Source organism: Oryctolagus cuniculus, chromosome 12 (assembly GCF_964237555.1).
Source record: "Oryctolagus cuniculus chromosome 12, mOryCun1.1, whole genome shotgun sequence".
NCBI classification, from domain to species: domain Eukaryota; kingdom Metazoa; phylum Chordata; class Mammalia; order Lagomorpha; family Leporidae; genus Oryctolagus; species Oryctolagus cuniculus.
In genome coordinates, this window is record NC_091443.1 from 25,577,840 (window position 1) to 25,597,769 (window position 19,930).

General features: G+C 40.8%; 1 protein-coding gene across 3 annotated transcripts in view; it reads right to left on the minus strand.

Moving 5' to 3' along the window:
• Positions 1-19,930, minus strand: part of ATL1 (atlastin GTPase 1) — a 75,865-nt gene that overhangs the window by 42,287 nt on the left and 13,648 nt on the right. For all 3 annotated transcript variants that reach the window (XM_017348282.3, XM_070053675.1, XM_070053674.1), the window contains exon 3: positions 1,144-1,391. In XM_017348282.3, the coding sequence (XP_017203771.1) occupies positions 1,144-1,391 (248 nt within the window). The remainder of the gene's footprint in view (positions 1-1,143; positions 1,392-19,930) is intronic.

The window sequence follows — 19,930 nt, forward strand, 5'->3', positions numbered from 1 at the left end:
TCTGTATAAACTGGTATAAAAGAAAATTTTAATTAAATTTTGTCTTACTCTATGTATCATTTTAAGCCCTTACAAAAAACTCAGTTTTAGAGGCCTGCACTGTGGCGTAGCAGGTAAAGCTGCCACCTGCAGTGCCAGCATCCCATATGGGTGCCAGTTTGAGTCCTGGCTGCTCCACTTCCGATCCAGCTCTCTGCTATGGCCTGGGAAAGCAGTAGAAGATGGCCTAAGGCCTTGGGCCCCTGCACCCATGTGGGAGCCCCAGAAGAAGCTCCTGGCTCCTGGCTTCGGATCAGCACAGCTCGGCTATTGCAGCCATCTAGGGAGTGAACCAGTGGATGGAAGACCTTTCTGCCTCTTTCTCTGTATAACTCTGGCTTTCAAATAAATAAATAAATCTTAAAAAAAATTTTTTTGGTTCTTTTATGAGTTGTTTCCTTCCTTGGCTAATACCTCATCAATTTTATTTCTTCTCATCTCTAATACATGATTTCCACTTAAGCAGAGAAACTGTGCCCACTGTTTGAGGACTATTTCCTAAGCATTCTTCTTAGTCTAGAATGCCCCCTCTTCTTCCCTCTCTTGATCCAGGTCTTGCACATCTTCAGAGTCTACCCCAAGTCCCAATACCTCTGTGAAGCTTTTTGTGATAACAGCTGCCTACACATGGATGTCCAGTCCCTGAACTACATCAGAAACATATGGATGAGCATTGACTGATGCTATTAAATACTTTACATGTCCTACTTCTGTCGCCTCAGCCAAACCACGAGATGCCTAAGTGCAAAATCTACACCCTCTTTGGTATTCACCACAATAGCACCTAGTACACTGCAGGGTATACAGCAGACAGTCAATAAATACTTCTAATTGACACAGAATTTTAAATCAGTTTAGTAAGTATGGCCTGGAAAAGACACTTGGAATATAAATATCAATGAATAAACTGAGATTATTATGAATTAATATAATAATAAAATTCTTACAACATTCAGTTAGGCCAGTGAATGAAGATTTAAGATATTTTATGAAATATAAATCTGAAAAATAATTTTGAGAGATAAGAAAAGTACTAATAGGAAACACAAAGGGTCAGAAAAATAGAAACAAACAAAACAATCCTTCAAGGTTGCTCTTGCATACCTGGTTGTACATGTATCTCAACATGAAGTCCATCAGGAAGGATTTGCCTTTTCTAAATGCTCCAGCAACAGACACAGCTACCACCTCCTTGTCCCTGACGGCCTCTGAGAGAAGGATCCGATTTAGTGCAGCTTCATCTAACTCAAAGGAGTGGTCGTCTTTGACAATGAGGACCTGCACGGGTCCTGCCTTCTTCACTGGCTCCTCCTCTTCTGAACTCCATTCACTTGTCTTTTCTGAAAATCCACCTGTTGAACAAAGCAAGCAAATAGTTCAACTAGTTATTTCAAAATGTCAATAAATGGTCATGCACCTCTCAAACATCTAACATGTAACATGGGAGCACAGTGAGTTTAGAAATATTCCATTTATGGCCGGCGCGGAGGCTTAATAGGCTAATCCTCCACCTAGCGGTGCCGGCATACCGGGTTCTAGTCCCGATCGGGGCGCCGGATTCTTTCCCGGTTGCCCCTCTTCCAGGCCAGCTCTCTGCTGTGGCCTGGGAGTGCAGTGGAGGATGGCCCAAGTGCTTGGGCCCTGCACCCCATGGGAAACCAGGAGAAGCACCTGGCTCCTGCCTTCGGATCAAGGCGGTGGGCCAGCCAGCCGTGGCGGCCATTGGAGGGTGAACCAACGGCAAAAGGAAGACCTTTCTCTCTGTCTCTCTCTCACTATCCACTCTGTCAAAAAAAAAAAAAAAAATATTCCATTTAATGGGCTGGTACTGTGGCATAGTAGCCTGCGGCACTGGCATCTCGTATGGGCACCAGTTTGGGTCCTGCCTGTTCCTCTTCTGATCCAGCTCTCTGCTATGCCCTGGGAAAGCAGTGGAAGATGGTCCAAGTGCTTGGGCTCCTGCACCTGTGTGGGAGACCCATAAGAGGCTCCTGGCTTCATACTGGCCCAGCTCTGGCCATTGTGGCCATCTAGGGAGTGAACCAGTGGATGGAAGACCTCTCTAGTTCTCCCTCTCTCTATAACTCTGACTTACATTAAAACCTTCCCCCCCCCAAAAAAAAAGAGAGAGAAATGTTCATTTTATTTTTTTTTTATTATTTTACAGGTAGAGTTATAGACAGTGAGAGAGAGAGAGAGAGAGAAAGGTCTTCCTTCCGTTGGTTCATCCCTCAAATGCCTCAAATGGCCGCCACGGCTGGCGTTGTGCCAATCCACAGCCAGGAGCCAGGTGTTTCCTCCTGGTCTCCCATGTGGGTACGGGCGCCCAAGTACTTGGGCCATCCTCCACTGCCCTCCCGGGCCACAGCAGAGAGCTGGACTGGAAGAGGAGCAACTGGGACTAGAACCCGGCACCTATATGGGATGCTGGTGCCATAGGTGTAGGATGAACTAAGTGAGACATGGTGCTGGCCCCAGAAATGTTCATTTTAAAGGGTTGGTATAGTGGTATAGCAAGTGAAGTTGCCACCTGTAATGCTAGCATCCCATATAGGCAGCAGTTCAAGTCCCACTTGTTCTATTTCTGATCCAGCTCTCTGTTAAATGGCCTAAGAAAGGCATCGGGGTATGGCCTGGATGCTTGGGTCCCTGCACCCGTGTTGGAGACCTGGAGGAAGTTCCCGGCTCCTGGCTTACCTCTGGCCCAGCCCTGCGGCCTTCTAGGGGGTGAGCCAGTGGATGGAAGATCTCTCTCTGTACAACTCTGCCTTTCAAATAAATAAACACATTTTTTAAAAAGAGAAATGTTCATGTAAGGGCAAGTATTAGTGTCATTCACACCACACCCCAGAAAGACTTAACATTTGGTCTTTCTGATCATCTGACTGTATCAAACAATTTTCTTTTCAAAACAGTCTCTAAGTGCAGAGATCTCTTTTTGCTGAGTTAGAAAGAAAATCAAAGTAAAGGACTCTACTTTTGGACCAAGGAATAAAATGGTTTCAGTACATATTTTTTCTTTACCCAAGATATAAGTTTAGTTATATACATAAAGGATACTTGCAATGTTTCTTAAAGCTGAACATAAAAGACAAATACCATATGTTCTCCTTGATCTGCATAATTGACACTTTGAGATGCAATGATTTTGATCAGCCCTTGTCTGGACTGTTGAGGAACAGTGATTTTTTTCTTTTCTTCATACTATTTGTTGAGCTCTTTACTTAGTGTAGGGTTAATCTTATGAGCACAAAGTTAACTGAAAAAATAAGAATGGGAATAGGAGAAGGAGGAGGAAGAAGGGTAGGAGTGAGGGGAGGAGGGAGGCTAGTATGGGGTGGGAAGAATCACTGTGTTCCTAAATTTGTATAAATTATATGCATGAAGTTTGTGTACCTCAAATAAAATTTTTTAAAAATCTGAACATATATGGAAGGAAATACACAGAAAGGCTTAGAATCAGTTTCTTGAGAATGCTATTAGTCATATTATAGATGAAGAAACTAAAGCCAAAGATGTAACAGCTCGTCCAAGAGAAGGGAGTGGAATTTCTGTATCAGGAGGCCTATTATAAGATGCTTTCTTGGGGGTTTTTATTTCATTCTTATAATATCCCACAAGTTTTTATTGTTTATTTTTTGGCACATGAGGAAATTAAGACTCTAATTAAGTAACTTTCCCAAGATCACACTAACCAGGAAGTGACAGATCCAAGTTCACAGATAGTTAACTGTAAAGCCAGGACTAGATCATAGGTATCTTTTTTTTAATTAATTTATTTATTAGAAAGGCCGAGTTTAAAGACAGAGGGAGGGAGAGACAGGATCTTCCATCTATTGGTTCACTCCCCAACGGCTGGAGCTTTCTGAAGCCAGGAACCAGGAGCTTATTCTAGGTCTCCCATGTGGGTGCGGGGACCCAAGTACCTGGGCCATCTTTCATTGCTTTTCCCAGGTGCACTAGCAGGGAGCTGGATCAGAAGTGGAGCAGCCAGGACTCGAACTGGCACCCATATGGGATGCTGGTGTCACAGGCAGTGACTTTACCCACTATGCCACAACACCAGCCCGTGGATAACAGGTATCTAATCTTTCATCCTAGGACTCTTTACTGTAATATTCTGCCTCTTTGGTGTAATCAAATAACTTTCAGACAACACATAAATGGGCTAATTTGCTTTCACCAAAATAATTCCTCAGATTAGATATAAGATCTAGCTTCAAATAAACCCTTTAGAAATGCTATGGACTGATATCCCCTCCCTTAAATTCATGTGTCAGGCCCTACTCCCCAGTGGGAAGGTATCTGGGATGAGGCCTTTGGGGTTTAAGTAAAGTTACATTTGGTCATGAGGGTAGAGCCTCCATGATAGGTCAGTGCCTCTGTAAGGAGATGAAGGGCCCAGAGTCTTTTCTCTCCCAAAGACGAGGACACAGCAAGAAGGCAATTGTCTGCGAACCAGGAGGAGGGCCCTCTCCAAGAGCTGAACCATGCTGGTACCCTGATCTCACTCGGCTCCCACAGCTTCATGTCGTCTATTTGATAAGTCTCAAAATTAGAGAAGAACAAGGCAATCATCTCTCCTGGCATAATTTTAAATAAGTCTTCAGATCATACACACACACACACACACATATCACACTGACAACTTTATATACATTGTAGCTCAATCTCCACAAAATAATGCTACTGAAATACTACAAATCTAACATAGTTTCAGTTCCTCATTAACAGAGATAAACACACTCCAGTTCTTTCTAAACAAGAGTACAAGGCTTATGGAGACTATAGACCATTGCCTATAGTCATGAATTAGAGCTCTAATAGAAATCCAATTTAATTTTTTTCTGTATTAGTAACAAAATTTTTCAGAGCTCTATTTATCAAAGCCCCTTCTTTTCTCAAGTGGTATACCAGAATACCTTTGTTGTAAGAGTTCTATACACACATGAACCAGCTTCGAAACTCTGAATTGTAGTCTATTCATCAATATATCTATGCCAGAACCAATACTCCACTATCCTAATCAAAATAGCTTTATAAAAAGTCATTCTATAAAGAACACAAAACTCCTCTCAATCTTCTAAATATTATGTGTTGGCTGTTTTAATTCTTTACATATAAATATTAAAAGTAATATGGTAACTGAATTTCTATTAAAGTTGTATTAAATTTACACATCAATTTGGAAGGAACCAATTCTATTATGATATTAAAACTTCTCATCTATAAACATGGGCTATCTGTCCATTTATTTTTAGTATTTAATCCTCTTCAGTAAAGCTTTTACAATTTGGTATCATGGGTAAAGGTTCATTTAATTTCTTCCTAGGTACATCATAGTTTTTGTTGCTAAGTATGGTTAATTTGTTGCTGTTAATTATAGCTTCTAGTTGTTGCTTGGGTAAAGACCTGTAATTGACTTTAACATATTGGTCTAGTCTAATATTGAATTAGCTACTGCTACTATTTTCTGTAAATTTTATGTAGATACTTATGGGTTTTTTTTTTAATTTTTTTTGAAAGGTAGAGTTAGACAGTGAGAGAAAGAGAAAGAGAGAGAGAGAGAGAGAGAAGAGAGAGAGAGAGAGAGAGAGAGAGAGAGAGAGAAAGGTCTTCCTTTTTCCGTTGGTTCACCCCCCAAATGGCGGATACGGCAGGCTCGCTGCACCGATCCAAAACCAGGAGCCAGGTGCTTCCTCCTGGTCTCCTATGGGGGTGCAGGGCACAAGCACTTGGGCCATCTTCCACTGCACTCCCAGGCCACAGCAGAGAGCTGGACTGGAAGAGGAGCAACTGGGCCAGAATCCGGCGCCCCAACCGGGACTAGAACCCGGGGTGCTGGCGCTGTAGGCGGAAGATTTAGCCTAGTGAGCCGCAGCGCCAGCCCGATAATTGTTTTTTTAAAGGGAGAAAAGTAATTTATCAATAATGACAGTTTTAGTTCCAATTTTTCAATCCTTATTTCTTTTGTCTCTTATATCCTTTATATTATGGGACACTCAAAAAGGGAGAATAAGGGGCACATGTTCTGATTTCAGAGAGTATAACTTTCTGATTCCCTATTTGGAATTGCATTAGTTACTGTTTGGTTTGGTAAATGCACTTTATCTTATCAAATTAAAAAAGTTTTACATCTAGTGTGCTCAGAGTTGTTAGAAGTCACAAAAAGATAATTAAGTTTATCAAATATCTTTTCTGTTTCTGTTGAGATGATCATATGGTTTTTTACCTTTACTTTATCAATGTAGTGAATAATGTATCTTTGTATTTGTAATAGGAACCTTTTCCAGGGGCAATATCTTATTTACACAGTTATATTCAGTTTGTTTAAATTTTGTTGAGAAATTGCACATCTGTATTCATAAATTAGTTGAGACTAGAATTGTTTTTCCTTTTTCTTTTTGTCCTTTGCTGGTTTTATTATCAAAGTATATAAGCTTTGTAAAATGAATTAGCGGCCAGCGCCGCGGCTCACTAGGCTAATCCTCCGCCTTGCGGCGCCAGCACACCAGGTTCTAGTCCTGGTCGGGGCGCCAGATTCTGTCCCGGTTGCCCCTCTTCCAGGCCAGCTCTCTGCTGTGGCCAGGGAGTGCAGTGGAGGATGGCCCAAGTACTTGGGCCCTGCACCCCATGGGAGACCAGGATAAGTACCTGGCTCCTGCCATCGGATCAGTGCGGTGCGCCGGCCGCGGCAGCCATTGGAGGGTGAACCAACGGCAAAGGAAGACCTTTCTCTCTGTCTCTCTCTCTCACTCACTGTCCACTCTGTCAAAAAAAATTAAAAAAAAAAAAGTCATTATACACGGCTGGTGCCGTGGTCCACTAGGCTAATCCTCCACCTGCAGCACTGGCACCCCAGGTTCTAGTCCCAGTTGGGGCGCCAGTTCTGTCCCGTTTGCTCCTCTTCCAGTCCAGCTCTCTGCTGTGCCTGGGAAGGCAGTGGAGGATGGCCCAAGTGTGTGGGCCCTGCACCCACATGGGAGACCAGGAGGAAGCACCTGGCTCCTGGCTTCAGATCAGGGCAGGGCGCCGGCCATAGTGGCCATTTGGGGGGTGAACCAACGGAAGGAAGACCTTTCTCCTTGTCTCACTAACTCTGCCTGTCAAAAAAAAAAAAAGTCATTACACACGACTGGCATTGTGGCATAGCAGTTTAAGCTGCTGCCTGCAGTGTTGGCATCCCATATGAGCACCAGTTCAAATCTCACCTGCTACACTTTTTTTTTTTTTTAAAGATTATTTATTTGAAAGGCAGACAGAAAGGGAAAGAGAGGTCTTCCATTGTTTCACTCCCCAATTAGCAGGCAATGGCCGAAGCTGCACCAATCAGAAGCCAAGAGCCAAGAGCTTCTTCCTGGTCTCCCATGCGGGTGCAAGGGCCCAAGGCCTTGGGCCATCTTCTACAGCTTTCCCAGGCCATAGCAGAGAGCTGGATTAGAAGTGGAGCAGCTGGGACTTGAACCGGTGCCTAAATGGGAGTCGGTACTGCAGGTGGCAGCTTTACCTGTTACCCACAGTGCCGACCCCACCTGCTCCACTTCTGATCCAGCCCCCCGCTAATGTGTCTGGGGAAAGCAACGGAAGATGGCCCAAGTGCTTGGAAGCCCTGCACCCATGTGGAAGACCCGGATGAAGCTCCTGGCTTTGGCCTGGCCCAGTCCCGGCTGTTCAGCCATTTGGGAAGTGAATCAGTGAACAGAAGACCTCTCTGTCTGTCTGTCTTTCTCTCTCTGTCTGTCTCTCTGTAACTCTGCCTTTCAAATAAATAAAATAGATCTTAAAAAAAAGGTCATTATACAAGAAGACTCCCAAATTCTTGGGAGATGGTGTTACGATGTAGCAAGCTGTTTGGGATGGCTGCTCCCACAGGGAGGACCAGTTCAAGTCCCAGCTCCTCCACTTCTGGCTCAGCTTTCTGCTAATGCATCTTGGAGGCAGTGGATGATGGCTCAAGTACTTGAGTCCCTGCCTCCCAAGTGGGAGACCAGGATGGAGTTCCTGGCTTCTGGCTATGGGCTGGTCTAGCCATGGCTGTTGTGGGTATTTGGGGAGTGAAGCAGGAAAGGGAAGATACCACCCTCTCTGCCCCATAGCTCTGCCTTACAAGTAGATAAAAGTAAATAAAATTTTTTAAAAGGTCACAGAAGGGCAGCATTTAGCCTAGAGGTTAAGATGCCAAATCACATGCTTTGGGTCTATTCCTGGCTCCAGCTCCTGATTCCAGCTTCCTGCCAACACAGACCCTGGGAGACAGCAGTGATGGCTCAAGTAATTGGATTCCTGCCACCCATATCGGAGACCTGATTTGAGTCCCTGGCTCCCAGCTTCAGCCCCAGCTGAGTTTTTAACTCTGAGGGTATTTGGGAAATGAACCAGTGGGTGGTTGAGCTCTCTCACTTTCTGTCTTTCTCTCTGCTTCTCAAATAAGTAACCAATAATTAAAATTAAAGTTTGTGGAAAATGGAATTAAAAGTTGTTTATTTGGGTGCAAAAAAAATTTTGAAATCTTTGCATATAAAAGGTCTTCAAAATTTCACAAAAATGCATATTATAAAAATACCATGCATTAATTTCAATTTTTTACACCAAAAAATACTTATCTTTTAAGTCAAATTTTCTGCAAACTTTCTGAAGTACCCTCACATATGAGTATAGTAGGGGAAGCCCTCTTCTAATTATTATTAGCCTTCAATATTTTGACTCTTCTCTCATAAACTTTGAATCAGCATACCATCATATTTGTACTGAAATACTGAAAATGTGACACATAAAAAACTTGCTTACAGGAAATTTCAAGCTTGAAATGCATGAAATAGTAAAAATGTTTGAAAAATTATCCTCTAGCATGAATATCAAGAAATAAGAAAAAGAATACACATGAAATAAAAAGTAAAGGGAGGGAATACAGACAAGGTTAAAAATCAATAAACTTGGCACCAGCACTGTGGCTTAGTGAGTTAAGCTGGCATTGCAGGCTCATTCCATATGAGTGCTGGTTCGAGTCTCAGCTTTGCCACTTCGGACCCATCTCCCTGCTAATGTGCCTGGGAAAGCAGCAGCAGAAGGCCCAAGTACTTGGGCCCCTGCTACCCATAAAGGAGACCCAGACGGAGAATCAGGTTCCTGGCTTCAGCTTGGCCCAGCCCCAGACACTGTGGCTATTTGGGGAGTGAACCAGTGGATGGAACATCTCTCTCTCTTTCTCTCTCTCTCTCTGCGTGCATGTGTAACCAACCCTACCTTTAAAATAAATAAAAAAGTTTTTTTTTTTTTTTTTTTTTTTTTTTTTTTTTTTTTTTTTTTTTGTAATCAATGAACTGGAAGTGGGTGTTTAGCATAGTGGTTAAAATGCTGCTTGGAACACCTGTGTCTTATATTGGAGTGCCTGGGGTGGAGTCCCGGCTTTGCTCCCTCCTCCAGCTTCCTGCTAATGCATATCCCGGGAGGTAGTAGATGATGGTTTAAGTGGTTGAGTTCCTGCCACCCATGTGGGAGATCCTGATAGTTTCCAGCTCCTTTCCTCAACCTACCTCAGACCCAGCTGCTGTGAGCTTCTGGGGAGTAAATCTGCAAATTAAAAGCTCACTCTCTCTCCATCTCAGCCTTTTGCAGAAATAAAATAAATAAGTAAATAATGTTTAAATGAATGAATTAGAAATAAAGACCAAAAGATTAAATTAACAATCTAAGGCTGATCAAAGAAAATCGAAAAAACTTACACAAATTAAAAGTATTAGATACTCTTAAATCAAAGAAAACTCCAGACTGTTAGCTTTCCTGGTGAATTCTCCCAAACATTTGGCAAAATACAAAAGCAATCTCAAGCAAATGTTTCTAGTAAAAAAATATGAGGGGCCATTCTCAACTTTATAAAGCAGAACAACTCTGGTAAGGACATTATAAAAAAGGAAAACTGTAAGCTAGTATCTCTGAGGAAGATCAACTCGTATGTTGATTCATAACCATGCATTATCTAAGATGCAGATATTATCCTTATTTAAAATAATCCTAAAATCCTTTGGAATGCCTACCGAGTTTCCTCAGCACAAAACCTCCACCACATTGAAAACAATTTGCTAACTAAGCTTCCTTTTCACTTCCTGAGCACTGTGCAAATGCTGAAGGCGGAAGGATGAGAAACCGCTCAGCAGCAGACCCAATTAGAATCAGCACTTCACCCAACGACACAGGAGAGAACCAGCCCTGTGCACCCTTTCCTTTTCCCGTCCTGGATCTCGCCTTCAGTGTGGAGGCTGTGGGGACGCTCTCTCTCTAACTGGTGGTCTAATTCACTGGAAGTCAGCATTCAGCTACTGAATTTAGATATGTAGAAAGGGAATTGTCAACATTTTCAGATGTGGAGAACAGGGGCTGTGCTGCGGCGCAGTGGGTAGCTGCCACTGCAATGGGTACCAGTTCGTGTTCCAGCTGCTCCACTTCTGATCCAGCTGCTCATGGCCTGGGAAAAGCTGCGCAAGATGGCCCAAGTGTTTGGGCCCCTGCCACCCTTATGAGAGACCTGGATGAGGCTACTGGCTTCTGGCTTGGGCCTGGCCCAGTGCTGGCCATTGTGGCCATCTGATGAGTGTACCATCAGATGGAAGATTGATTCTCTCTCTCTCTGTCCCCCTTCCCTCACCCCTTATTTCTGACTTTCAGATAAATAAATCAATCTTAAAAAAAAAAAAAAAGAATGTGGGGAATAATCATTCTCATTTGCTGGACATTCTAAAAATTGACTTGAATTGCAAACTTTGCTAAAAACAGATACTCGATCATTCCAATAAAAATTAAACCAAACAAGATGACAAAACCTGAGTACACTGGAGCTGTCACAGAGAGAAGACACAGCACCTAGGAAACAGTCTCTTGGCAACTAAAGTGAAAAGCAGTATGACTTTTCCTTAAACCATTACATCTCCTTCTAACTATGGAACTTAAATGACAGAAAATATTTGTCTAAATGAGTAGCTGACGATAATTTCCAGAAGAATAGCAAAAGAGACTTTCCGGCCGGTGCTGTGGCTCACTTGGCTAATCCTCTGCCTGTGGCGCCGGCACCCTGGGTTCTAGTCCCAGTTAGGACGCCGGATTCTGTCCCAGTTGCTCCTCTTCCAGCCCAGCTCTCTGCTGTGGCCCGGGAGTGCAGTGGAGGATGGCCCAAGTGCTTGGGCCCTGCACCCGAGTGGTAGACCAGGAGAAGCACCTGGCTCCTGGCTTCAGATCAGCGCAGCGCCGGCCGTAGCAGCCATTTGGGGGGTGAACCAATGGAAGGAAGATCTTTCTGTCTCTCTCTCTCACTGTATAACTTTTCCTGTCAAAATCAATAAATAAAAAATTTAAAAAAAGAGACTTTCCACAGAAAGGGACAAATGGAGATGAGGAAACAAATACAAATGGTACCTCATAAAGACCAATCATATTAAGAGCAAAAGCAGAGATACAAGTTACAATTGAGTGTTTATGGAAAAATATGAGGAATCTTCAAAAAGTTCACAGGATATGCTTATTATGAAGACACTATGCATGGATTTCAGAATTTGTTGGCACCAAAACAAATACATCTGCTGTTGACAATCTCCTAAAGGGAGAGAGTTAAAGGGAATAATGTGGGTCTATAACATCAGAGCCTTGGAAGAACTAGGGAAAACATTTAACAGGCTGTTTATATTAGGTATAAAATAATTTCATAAAAATTTCAGCAGATGTCTCCATCATGATAAGGGCACTGTGTATATGAATGTGTGTGTGTATGTGTAACTCAACAGAAAAATAAGCACCTAATAGAAAGGAAAAATACAAGCAGCCAATACATATAAGGCAAAAGTTCAGTTATTCTGCTAAGTAAAGATACACTAATTAAAAGAAGTATCTTTCTGGCTATCATAACTAATAAAAGTTTTACATATTATTTATATATTCAGTATTGAAATGAAGAAAAATAAAAATTAGAACATACCTTTTAATGAACAATATAATTAACTACAATTTATCTTAAGGAAATTATCAGACTGTGCATATGTATTTATCAACAAAGAGATTTACAGCAGCCTTGTTTATATAATGACAAATTGGAAACAATCTATATACCTAACTGTAAGAAACTGTACATAAATCATGTCACAGCTACACTATACAAAATATGAATTCATCGGAAACTATGTTACAGAAGAATACTTAATCATAAGAAAATATGTTCACACATTTTAAATATGAAGGCAGATGGGAAGTATGTTCCCACCAAGAAAAACAAACAAATATTCAATTACAGTCACTGAAAAAAGTCCGTTTTAGAAGTACTTGGTTAATAAAGAATCGTTTTATACTTTGAGTCAGCTGCTCCGAAAATCAACGGTTACCGTTTGCACTGAATACTATCTGTGTCACGCACAGGCCTATCTCCACCATTGTAAACTATTTTCTTTATGGGAGAGTCTAGAAATATAAAGGCAATAGAAATGACAGCACTGTAATTCTTACCATGTCTTCTTAGCTGACTTCTGGCTTAGATTTTGCCATAGAAGAGTGTTCATGACATTGGTAAGACAGACTGAAGGAAAAGCCATTATTGTCTTCTGACAGTAGCCATGAACGAAAGGCATGGAGCTACTCAAGTTCATGGGCTTGCACCAGATGGTCAAGGACTTGTCAAAGTATAGGATAAGGATGGTCCTAAGGCCAGTGCTGTGGTGAAGTAGACTAAGCTTCTGCCTATGGCACCGGCATCATATATGGGTACCAGCTTGTGTCCTAGCTGCTCCTTTTCTGATCCAGCTCTGTTTATGGCTTGGGAAGGCAGTAGAAGATGGCCCAAGTGCTTGGGCCCCTGCACCCACATAGGAGACATGGAGGAAGCTCCTGGCTCCTGGTTTTGGATTAGTCTGTAACTCTATCTCCCAAATAAATAAATAAAATCTTAAAAAAAAAAAACAAAACACAGTACACTGTACTCCGTAAATAGGTAAAATTATTTTGAATCACTTTAAAAATTTAAAAATAACAAAGTGGTGGAGACAGATATAAAGGAGAATTTTTATGTAGTTAAATTAGATGGATTTAACAAATTAATGTTTTAACTTAGGGTATTAAATTGTAATCCCCATGGTAACCACAAAAAAATAGGTGTAAAATATATACAAAGGGAAATGACAAGGGAATTAAAACATTGTTCTTAAAAAGTCATCCAACCTCATAAGAAGACAGTAATGAAGGAAATGAGGGCCAGTGAAACTATAAAACATATAAAAAATAAATGGCAAAATGACAGAAGTCCCTTATTACCGGTAATTACCTTACATATAAATAGATTAAACTCTAACAAAAATACATAGACAGGCAGTATGAGTCAAATAAAACATAACAAAACATGATCCAACTATATGTTGTCTACAAGAAGCGGACTTTAGAATGAAAGTGAAAGGATGGAGAAAAAGTCCATACAAGTCGTTGCTAGTAGGTATTATTCTTTTTTGTTTGGTAAATTAAACAATGTTACAAGAGACAAAGAAGGGCATTAGACTCATGGGTACTTCAAAAAGTTTAAGGAAAATGAAATTAAAAGATATTTATTTGGGCATAAAAATTTTGATTCATGTAGTTTTTCAAAATTGCATTTTTTCATGAACTTTTTGAGGATTCCCCCATTAATAAAAGTTTTAATACAGCAAGAATCTGTAAAATTTGTTAATATCAAAATATATGAAGCAAAAAGTGACAAAATTGAAACAAGAAATAGACAGTTCTACACTAATATATGAAGAGCTGAAAGAAGTAGATAGTTCTACTAATAATAGTAGGAGACTGCAATACTCTGCTCTCAATAAGGGACAGATCAGGCACTCAGAAAATAGGCAAGGAACTGGGAACAACGCAGTGCACCAACTAGATTGAACAGACAAATATAGATACAACCCAACAACAAAATACACATTCTGCTAAGCACACATGGAATAGTCTTCTGCATAGAATAGAAGTTAGGCCACAAATTAAGTCAATATGTTTTTCAAAATTGATAAACTACAAAGTATTTTCTTCAACCTCAATGGATGTAGTTACAAATTAGTGACAGAAAAGGAACTGTAAAAATAAAAAATTTCTACCAATTAACGAACACACTTTTAGGCAAACAATGGATAAAAAAGACAGCACAAGAGAAATTAAATACAAATCAAAACTATAATGTGATACTACAGCACACCCATTAGAATGGCTACTATTAAAAAAAATAAAATTTAACAAGTACAGGCAAAGATTTGGAAAAGCAGGAACCTGTAGGGATGGCACTGTGGTGCAGCAGATATTAATTTGCCAGTGGCCACAGCCAGTTCAAGTCCCAGCTGCTCCACTTCCATTCCATCTCCCTGCTAGTTCCTGTGAAAGCAGCAGCACACAGCCTACGTATTTAGTCCCCGCCGCCCAAGTGGAAGATCTGGATGAAGTTCTTGGCTCCAGGCTACATCCTGGCCCATCCTCAGCAGTTGTGGCCTTTTGGGGAATGAAGCAGCAGATAGAAAATTTCTCTTTCTCTCTGTCATCTCGCCTTTCAAATAAAATAAATCTTAAAAAATTAGAACCTGTATACACTGTTGGTAAGAATATAAATGATACAGCTGTTGTGGAAAACAGAATGGTAGTTCCTCAAAAAAATTTTAAGAAGTTACTGTATGACCCAGCAATGCCACTTCTGGATGCACAATCAAAAGGCTAGGAATAGTCTCAAACAGACATTCACAATAGCTAAAATGTGGAAAAAACCTGTGTCTATGGAAAGACAAATGGATACTCAAAACATGGTATATACAATGAGATGTTATTCAGCCTTAAGAAGGGAGGAAATCATGACACATGTGACAACACAGATGAACTCTGAGTATGCTAAGTGAAAGAAGCCAGAAACAAAAAGACAGATGACATAATAGAGTCATGCTACTTACACAAGATACCTAGTGAAAACCACAGAGACAGAAAGTAGAATGAAAACTGCTAGGCATGAGGCTATGAAGGGAGAGGAGTGACGGAAAGGTATTATTTAATAGGTATACAGTGTGAGTTTTACAAAATGAAGAATACTGGAAATGGATGGTGGTAATAGTTGCATAACAATACCAATGTGCTTAATATCACTGAACAGTAAATTTAAAAATGGTTAAGATGATAAAATTTATGTTATATGTATTTTATTACAATCAGAAAATTTTTTTAAAATAAAGTATAATAAATTAAAACCAGATATTAACATAAGGAAAACTGAGATAGAGGAATACCTCTTAAAATGCAAAAATACAAGCCATGAAGGAAAATACTGACCAAATCAACTGTATGTAAACCTATTTTTATTAAAATACACCATAAAGAGTCATGTCACAAAGTGACAAAAAAGATCTGTAAGACAAATAATCAACAACAGATTTATATCCAAAATATGTAAAACATTTGCACAAAGTAAGAAGAACAAGTTAACCTAATAAAAAATGGACAAGGAAGGGCCAGTGTTGTGGTGTAGTAAGTTAACCCTCCACCTGTGGTGGCGCCCGGCATCCATATTGGTGCTGGTTCGTGTTCTGGCTGCTCCTCTTCTCATTCAGTTCTCTGCTAACAATCTGGCAAGGCAGTGGAAGATGACCCAAGTGCTTAGGCTCCTTTACCCATGTGGGAGACCCAGAAAAAGCTCCTGGCTTTGGATAGGCTCAGCACTGGCTATTACAGCCATTTGGGGAGTGAACCAGTAGATGAAAGACCTCTCTCTCTGTCTCTCCCTCTCTCTGTAACTCTGCCTCTCAAATAAATAAACCATTAAAAAATGGACAAAGGGAAAATAAACAGCCAATAAATATATGAAAATGTACTCAGTCCAACAATGGTAATTGGTAAAATACAGACTAAAACCACAAAGAAATATCATAATAATTATGATACTTGTTATTTATAACACCAAGTATAGGTGAGAATATATAGAAAAAAAGATTTCATGGAAAAAAGCAAACTCTACATTTATTTACTTATTTATAGTAAAATCTAAAAATTGATCAAGGGATGGAGTGGACATTTGACTTAGCAGTTAAGCTGCTGGCTAAGATATCCATATAACATATTAGAGAGCCTAGGTTCCATCCCGGACTCTGCTTCCTGACTCCAGCTTCCTGTAATGCATGCAGACTTTGGGAGACAGCAGTGATGGCTCAAATACTTGGGTCCCTGCCACTCATGTGGGAGACCTGGATTGAGTTCCTAGCTCTTAGCTTCAGCCCAATTCCAGCCATCGAGGGAATCTGAGAAGTACACCAACAGATGCATATTGTCTCTAATAATTTTTTTAAATTAATGAAGGGAACAGAAACCCCAATTTATGAAAGTGTTTACTTTTGGATGGCATTAAGGAGACACTGTCATTAAGAAGTGTACACAAACAGTGACAAAATATTGATAAAGTTATATTTCTTCAGCTGGTGGGGAGAAACAGGTACTCATTACTATTTATTTTAACTGAACATTTTATGTTTTGTATGTTCTTTTATACACAGATAGGTTTTGTTACAATCGTTATTCTATTTTTGAGCAACTTCAACTGACACAAACAAATAAACATCAAACAAAACAGCACCCACTTCTGGTTTGTTTCTGGTAGTACTTAAGCTCTCACCCAGTACTGAAAGACTGCTTTCTGGGCTCCTGTTTCTGATACTCATCTGTCCCCTCTTATTTTCCACATTAGCACATTCTTTGCCTACTTTTCCAGTCCAAGGCTCTCATCAAATATATAGAGCACTGATTTCTTATACCAGTCTAGTGCTGGCAGGTAGGTTTCCTGTGGTGTCTTTCTGCATACTATTTATTATTCCAGGTCCTTGTCATCACACGGACTATGGAAGCAAAAAACCCTGAATGTATTATTTTTAAAAAGTTTGTTTGCTGGAGAGAGAGAGAGAGAGAGAATCAATATGTGGGGGGGGGGGGGGGGTGTAGTGGCTAAGAAAGAGTACTCCCATCTGCTAGGTCACTCCCCAAATGCTCATAACCATAGGGTCTAGGACAGGCTGAAGCCAGCAGCCTAAGAATTCAATCCAGGTCTCCCACATGAGTGGCAGGAATCCAACCACTTCAGCCATCACTACTTCCAGAGTCTACAGCCACAGGAAGCTGGAATCAGTAGCCAGAGGCAGGTACCAAACCCAGGAATTCTGATACAAGGTTCTGGCATCTTAACTGGGGTCCCAACAACTAGGCCCAGTGCCTGCTCCACCACCCAGAACTTAAGTCCTGGATCTAAAACTAAGAACTTATGGTTCCTCTGGCCAAGTTACCAGTGCTCTCCAAATCTCAAGTAACTTACATATTAAAATCAGAACAGCAATGCCTGCCTTTAAGAGCTATTAAATACTTCAGTTTACTCAAACTTCATGTTGGGTGCAGATTTAGGTGCGAGTGGTGGGAATCTCAAGTGTATGCATAGACCTACTTCCCAGTGATCTCTCTTGGAATGAGCTTCAGATGCCATCCCCAACCCTGCTGGTCAGCAGAGATGCTTTTCGGATTCTGGTTTCTATGGTTCATACAAGACCTAACAGGTGCCTGCCCACTCAGATAAAAATAATCCTGTTGTATGGTCCTACAGAGTCTGTATTGGACTTTTAGCTCTCCTGTACAGATTTTTCAAATGTCTTTCTTGCCCTTTTCTTGGGAACATTCTATTTTCCAACTCTGGACTATCTACCTTGATTCTCTGCCTTTTTCTTTCAAACATGTCTGAAAACTATTTACTTAGCTAGATGATAATAAGTTCAGTTCAATGCCTTCTTTTTCAAGCTGTCACCAGAAAGTTTTCTTATAAGAGATCTCTGGCTTCTATGTTTCCTTGTTATCTTCACACATCTGCCCATTTCTCTTAGAAAAACAATCTACAGCATCATGTTTTACAAAATAAATTGGGGAAAAAAGTCTCAGGTTCTTTTTTTTTTTTTTAAAGATTATTTTATTTATTTGAAAGACAGAGTTACAGAGAGAGGTAGAGACAGAGAGAGAGGTCTTCCATCCGCTGGTTCACTCCCCAGATGGCCGCAACAGCCGGAGCTGTACCTATCTGAAGCCAGGAGCCAGGAGCTTCCTCCAAGTCTCCCACGTGGATGCAGAGGGAGGCCCAAGGACTGGGGCCATCTTCCATTGCTTTCCCAGGCCATAGCAGAGAGCTCGACTGGAAGTGGAGCAGCCAGGTCTCAAACCAGTGCCCATATGGGATGCTAGCACCGCAGACTGGGGCTTTACCCACTAGGCCACAGTGCTGGCCCCCAGTATCAGGTTCTAGTCTTACTCTTCTAACTTGCTAAGTATATGACCTTCATCAAGTCATTTAACCTACATGAGACTTAGTTTTTTCATCTGCAAAATAAGGGCTAATATGTCCTAGCATATAAAATTGATTAAAAAGCTCAAAACCAAATATCATCATGTAAGTGAATGTGACTTAAAAACCTCAGTTTTATACACTACAAAAAGATCTATTCAATGAAAAGGTATTCTCAGTAGACCTGAAGATAGAAGATTTTGAAGTCAAATTGCCAGAGACGACAACCTGGCTCTACCATTTACTAGCTCTACCTTCTAACAGATAGAATGGCAATGACAGTATCTGTCTAACATGACATGAACTCTAGGATGTTAGTTACCATTGCTCTCATTAAACACCATTATACCAGGTGCCAGGAACAAAACAAAATACAGACAGACATGGCTAACGTCTTTGCCAAAATTTCTCTCTTATTTCATATGCTACATTTCCTATGTCATTCATGTCACACATAAGTACAGTGAGGGAAAAAATCTTAATAAACTGTTTCCATAAAACATCAAGATAAAACTCTCCAATTCCACTATTTCTTTGCTGTGAATATTTCCAGTGAACACATAGTGACTCTGGTATTTCTTTTCCTCATCTATCATATGAGTTGAAACTCTCCTGATGATTTTTCGGTAAACTCTCTGGGATATGTTCTTATCAAACACACTGAATCTAAGATGTGCTTCTAAGAGTAACATCCAAATACCATCTGCTTCTCAATCATTTAAAATGCTAATTAAAAGACAGATTCCTGGGCCATGTTTCAGATCTATTGATCCAAAAGCTCTGGTTGGAAGATGTAGGAATCTGCATTTCTGATAAAGTCCTTGTTTGATTTTTTTTAAATGCAAATCCCATCTGAGAATCATTCCCAAGAGGCAAAGAAAAAAAAAATCTCCATTACATAAGGAATCTGTGATCAAATACTGAAGAATAGTGAAGCAAAGCATCAGCAGAGAGAAATGTTTTAATGCTCACAATAAATTTTCACGTCTGTCTCTTAACAGGGTGGAGTCAACAATCTACCAAGACCCAGACCCAGACCCAAACTGACTTGAACAGACACCTTAACTGTGAGTGTTCCAGAAACTCCTATTCCAGAGGCCAAGGGAAGGGGTACAAGGGGGTTACACTGAAAACGCTTACCCAGATTCCAGAAGCAAGGTAAACGGTGTTACTGCAATAGTGGTGCCTACTAAAACTGGGTTCCATGACTTCAGAAACCGAAACTGCTTTCTCTTAAATTAGACCAACAACAGACCTCCCTGCCTTGCTCTCCATACCTACCAGAAACCTTAGGTAACTGCCTCCTGGGCGGTCAAGTTGACCACGTGACCGAAAGAAGCAAGGCGATGGACAGTCTTGGGATAAAAGGAAACTGAACTATAACCAGTTAGAATGGGCACGTCTGCCTGAGGCAGGCAGACAGTAATGATAAGACAGGCCACTGAGCCACGGAGGAGAATCAAGCCGCTCTGAACTCCTGGTAGGTGTGAACTTTGAAATGACAATTCAAAGCCCACGAGCGGAAATATGTCCTACCCACCAAGCTTAGGG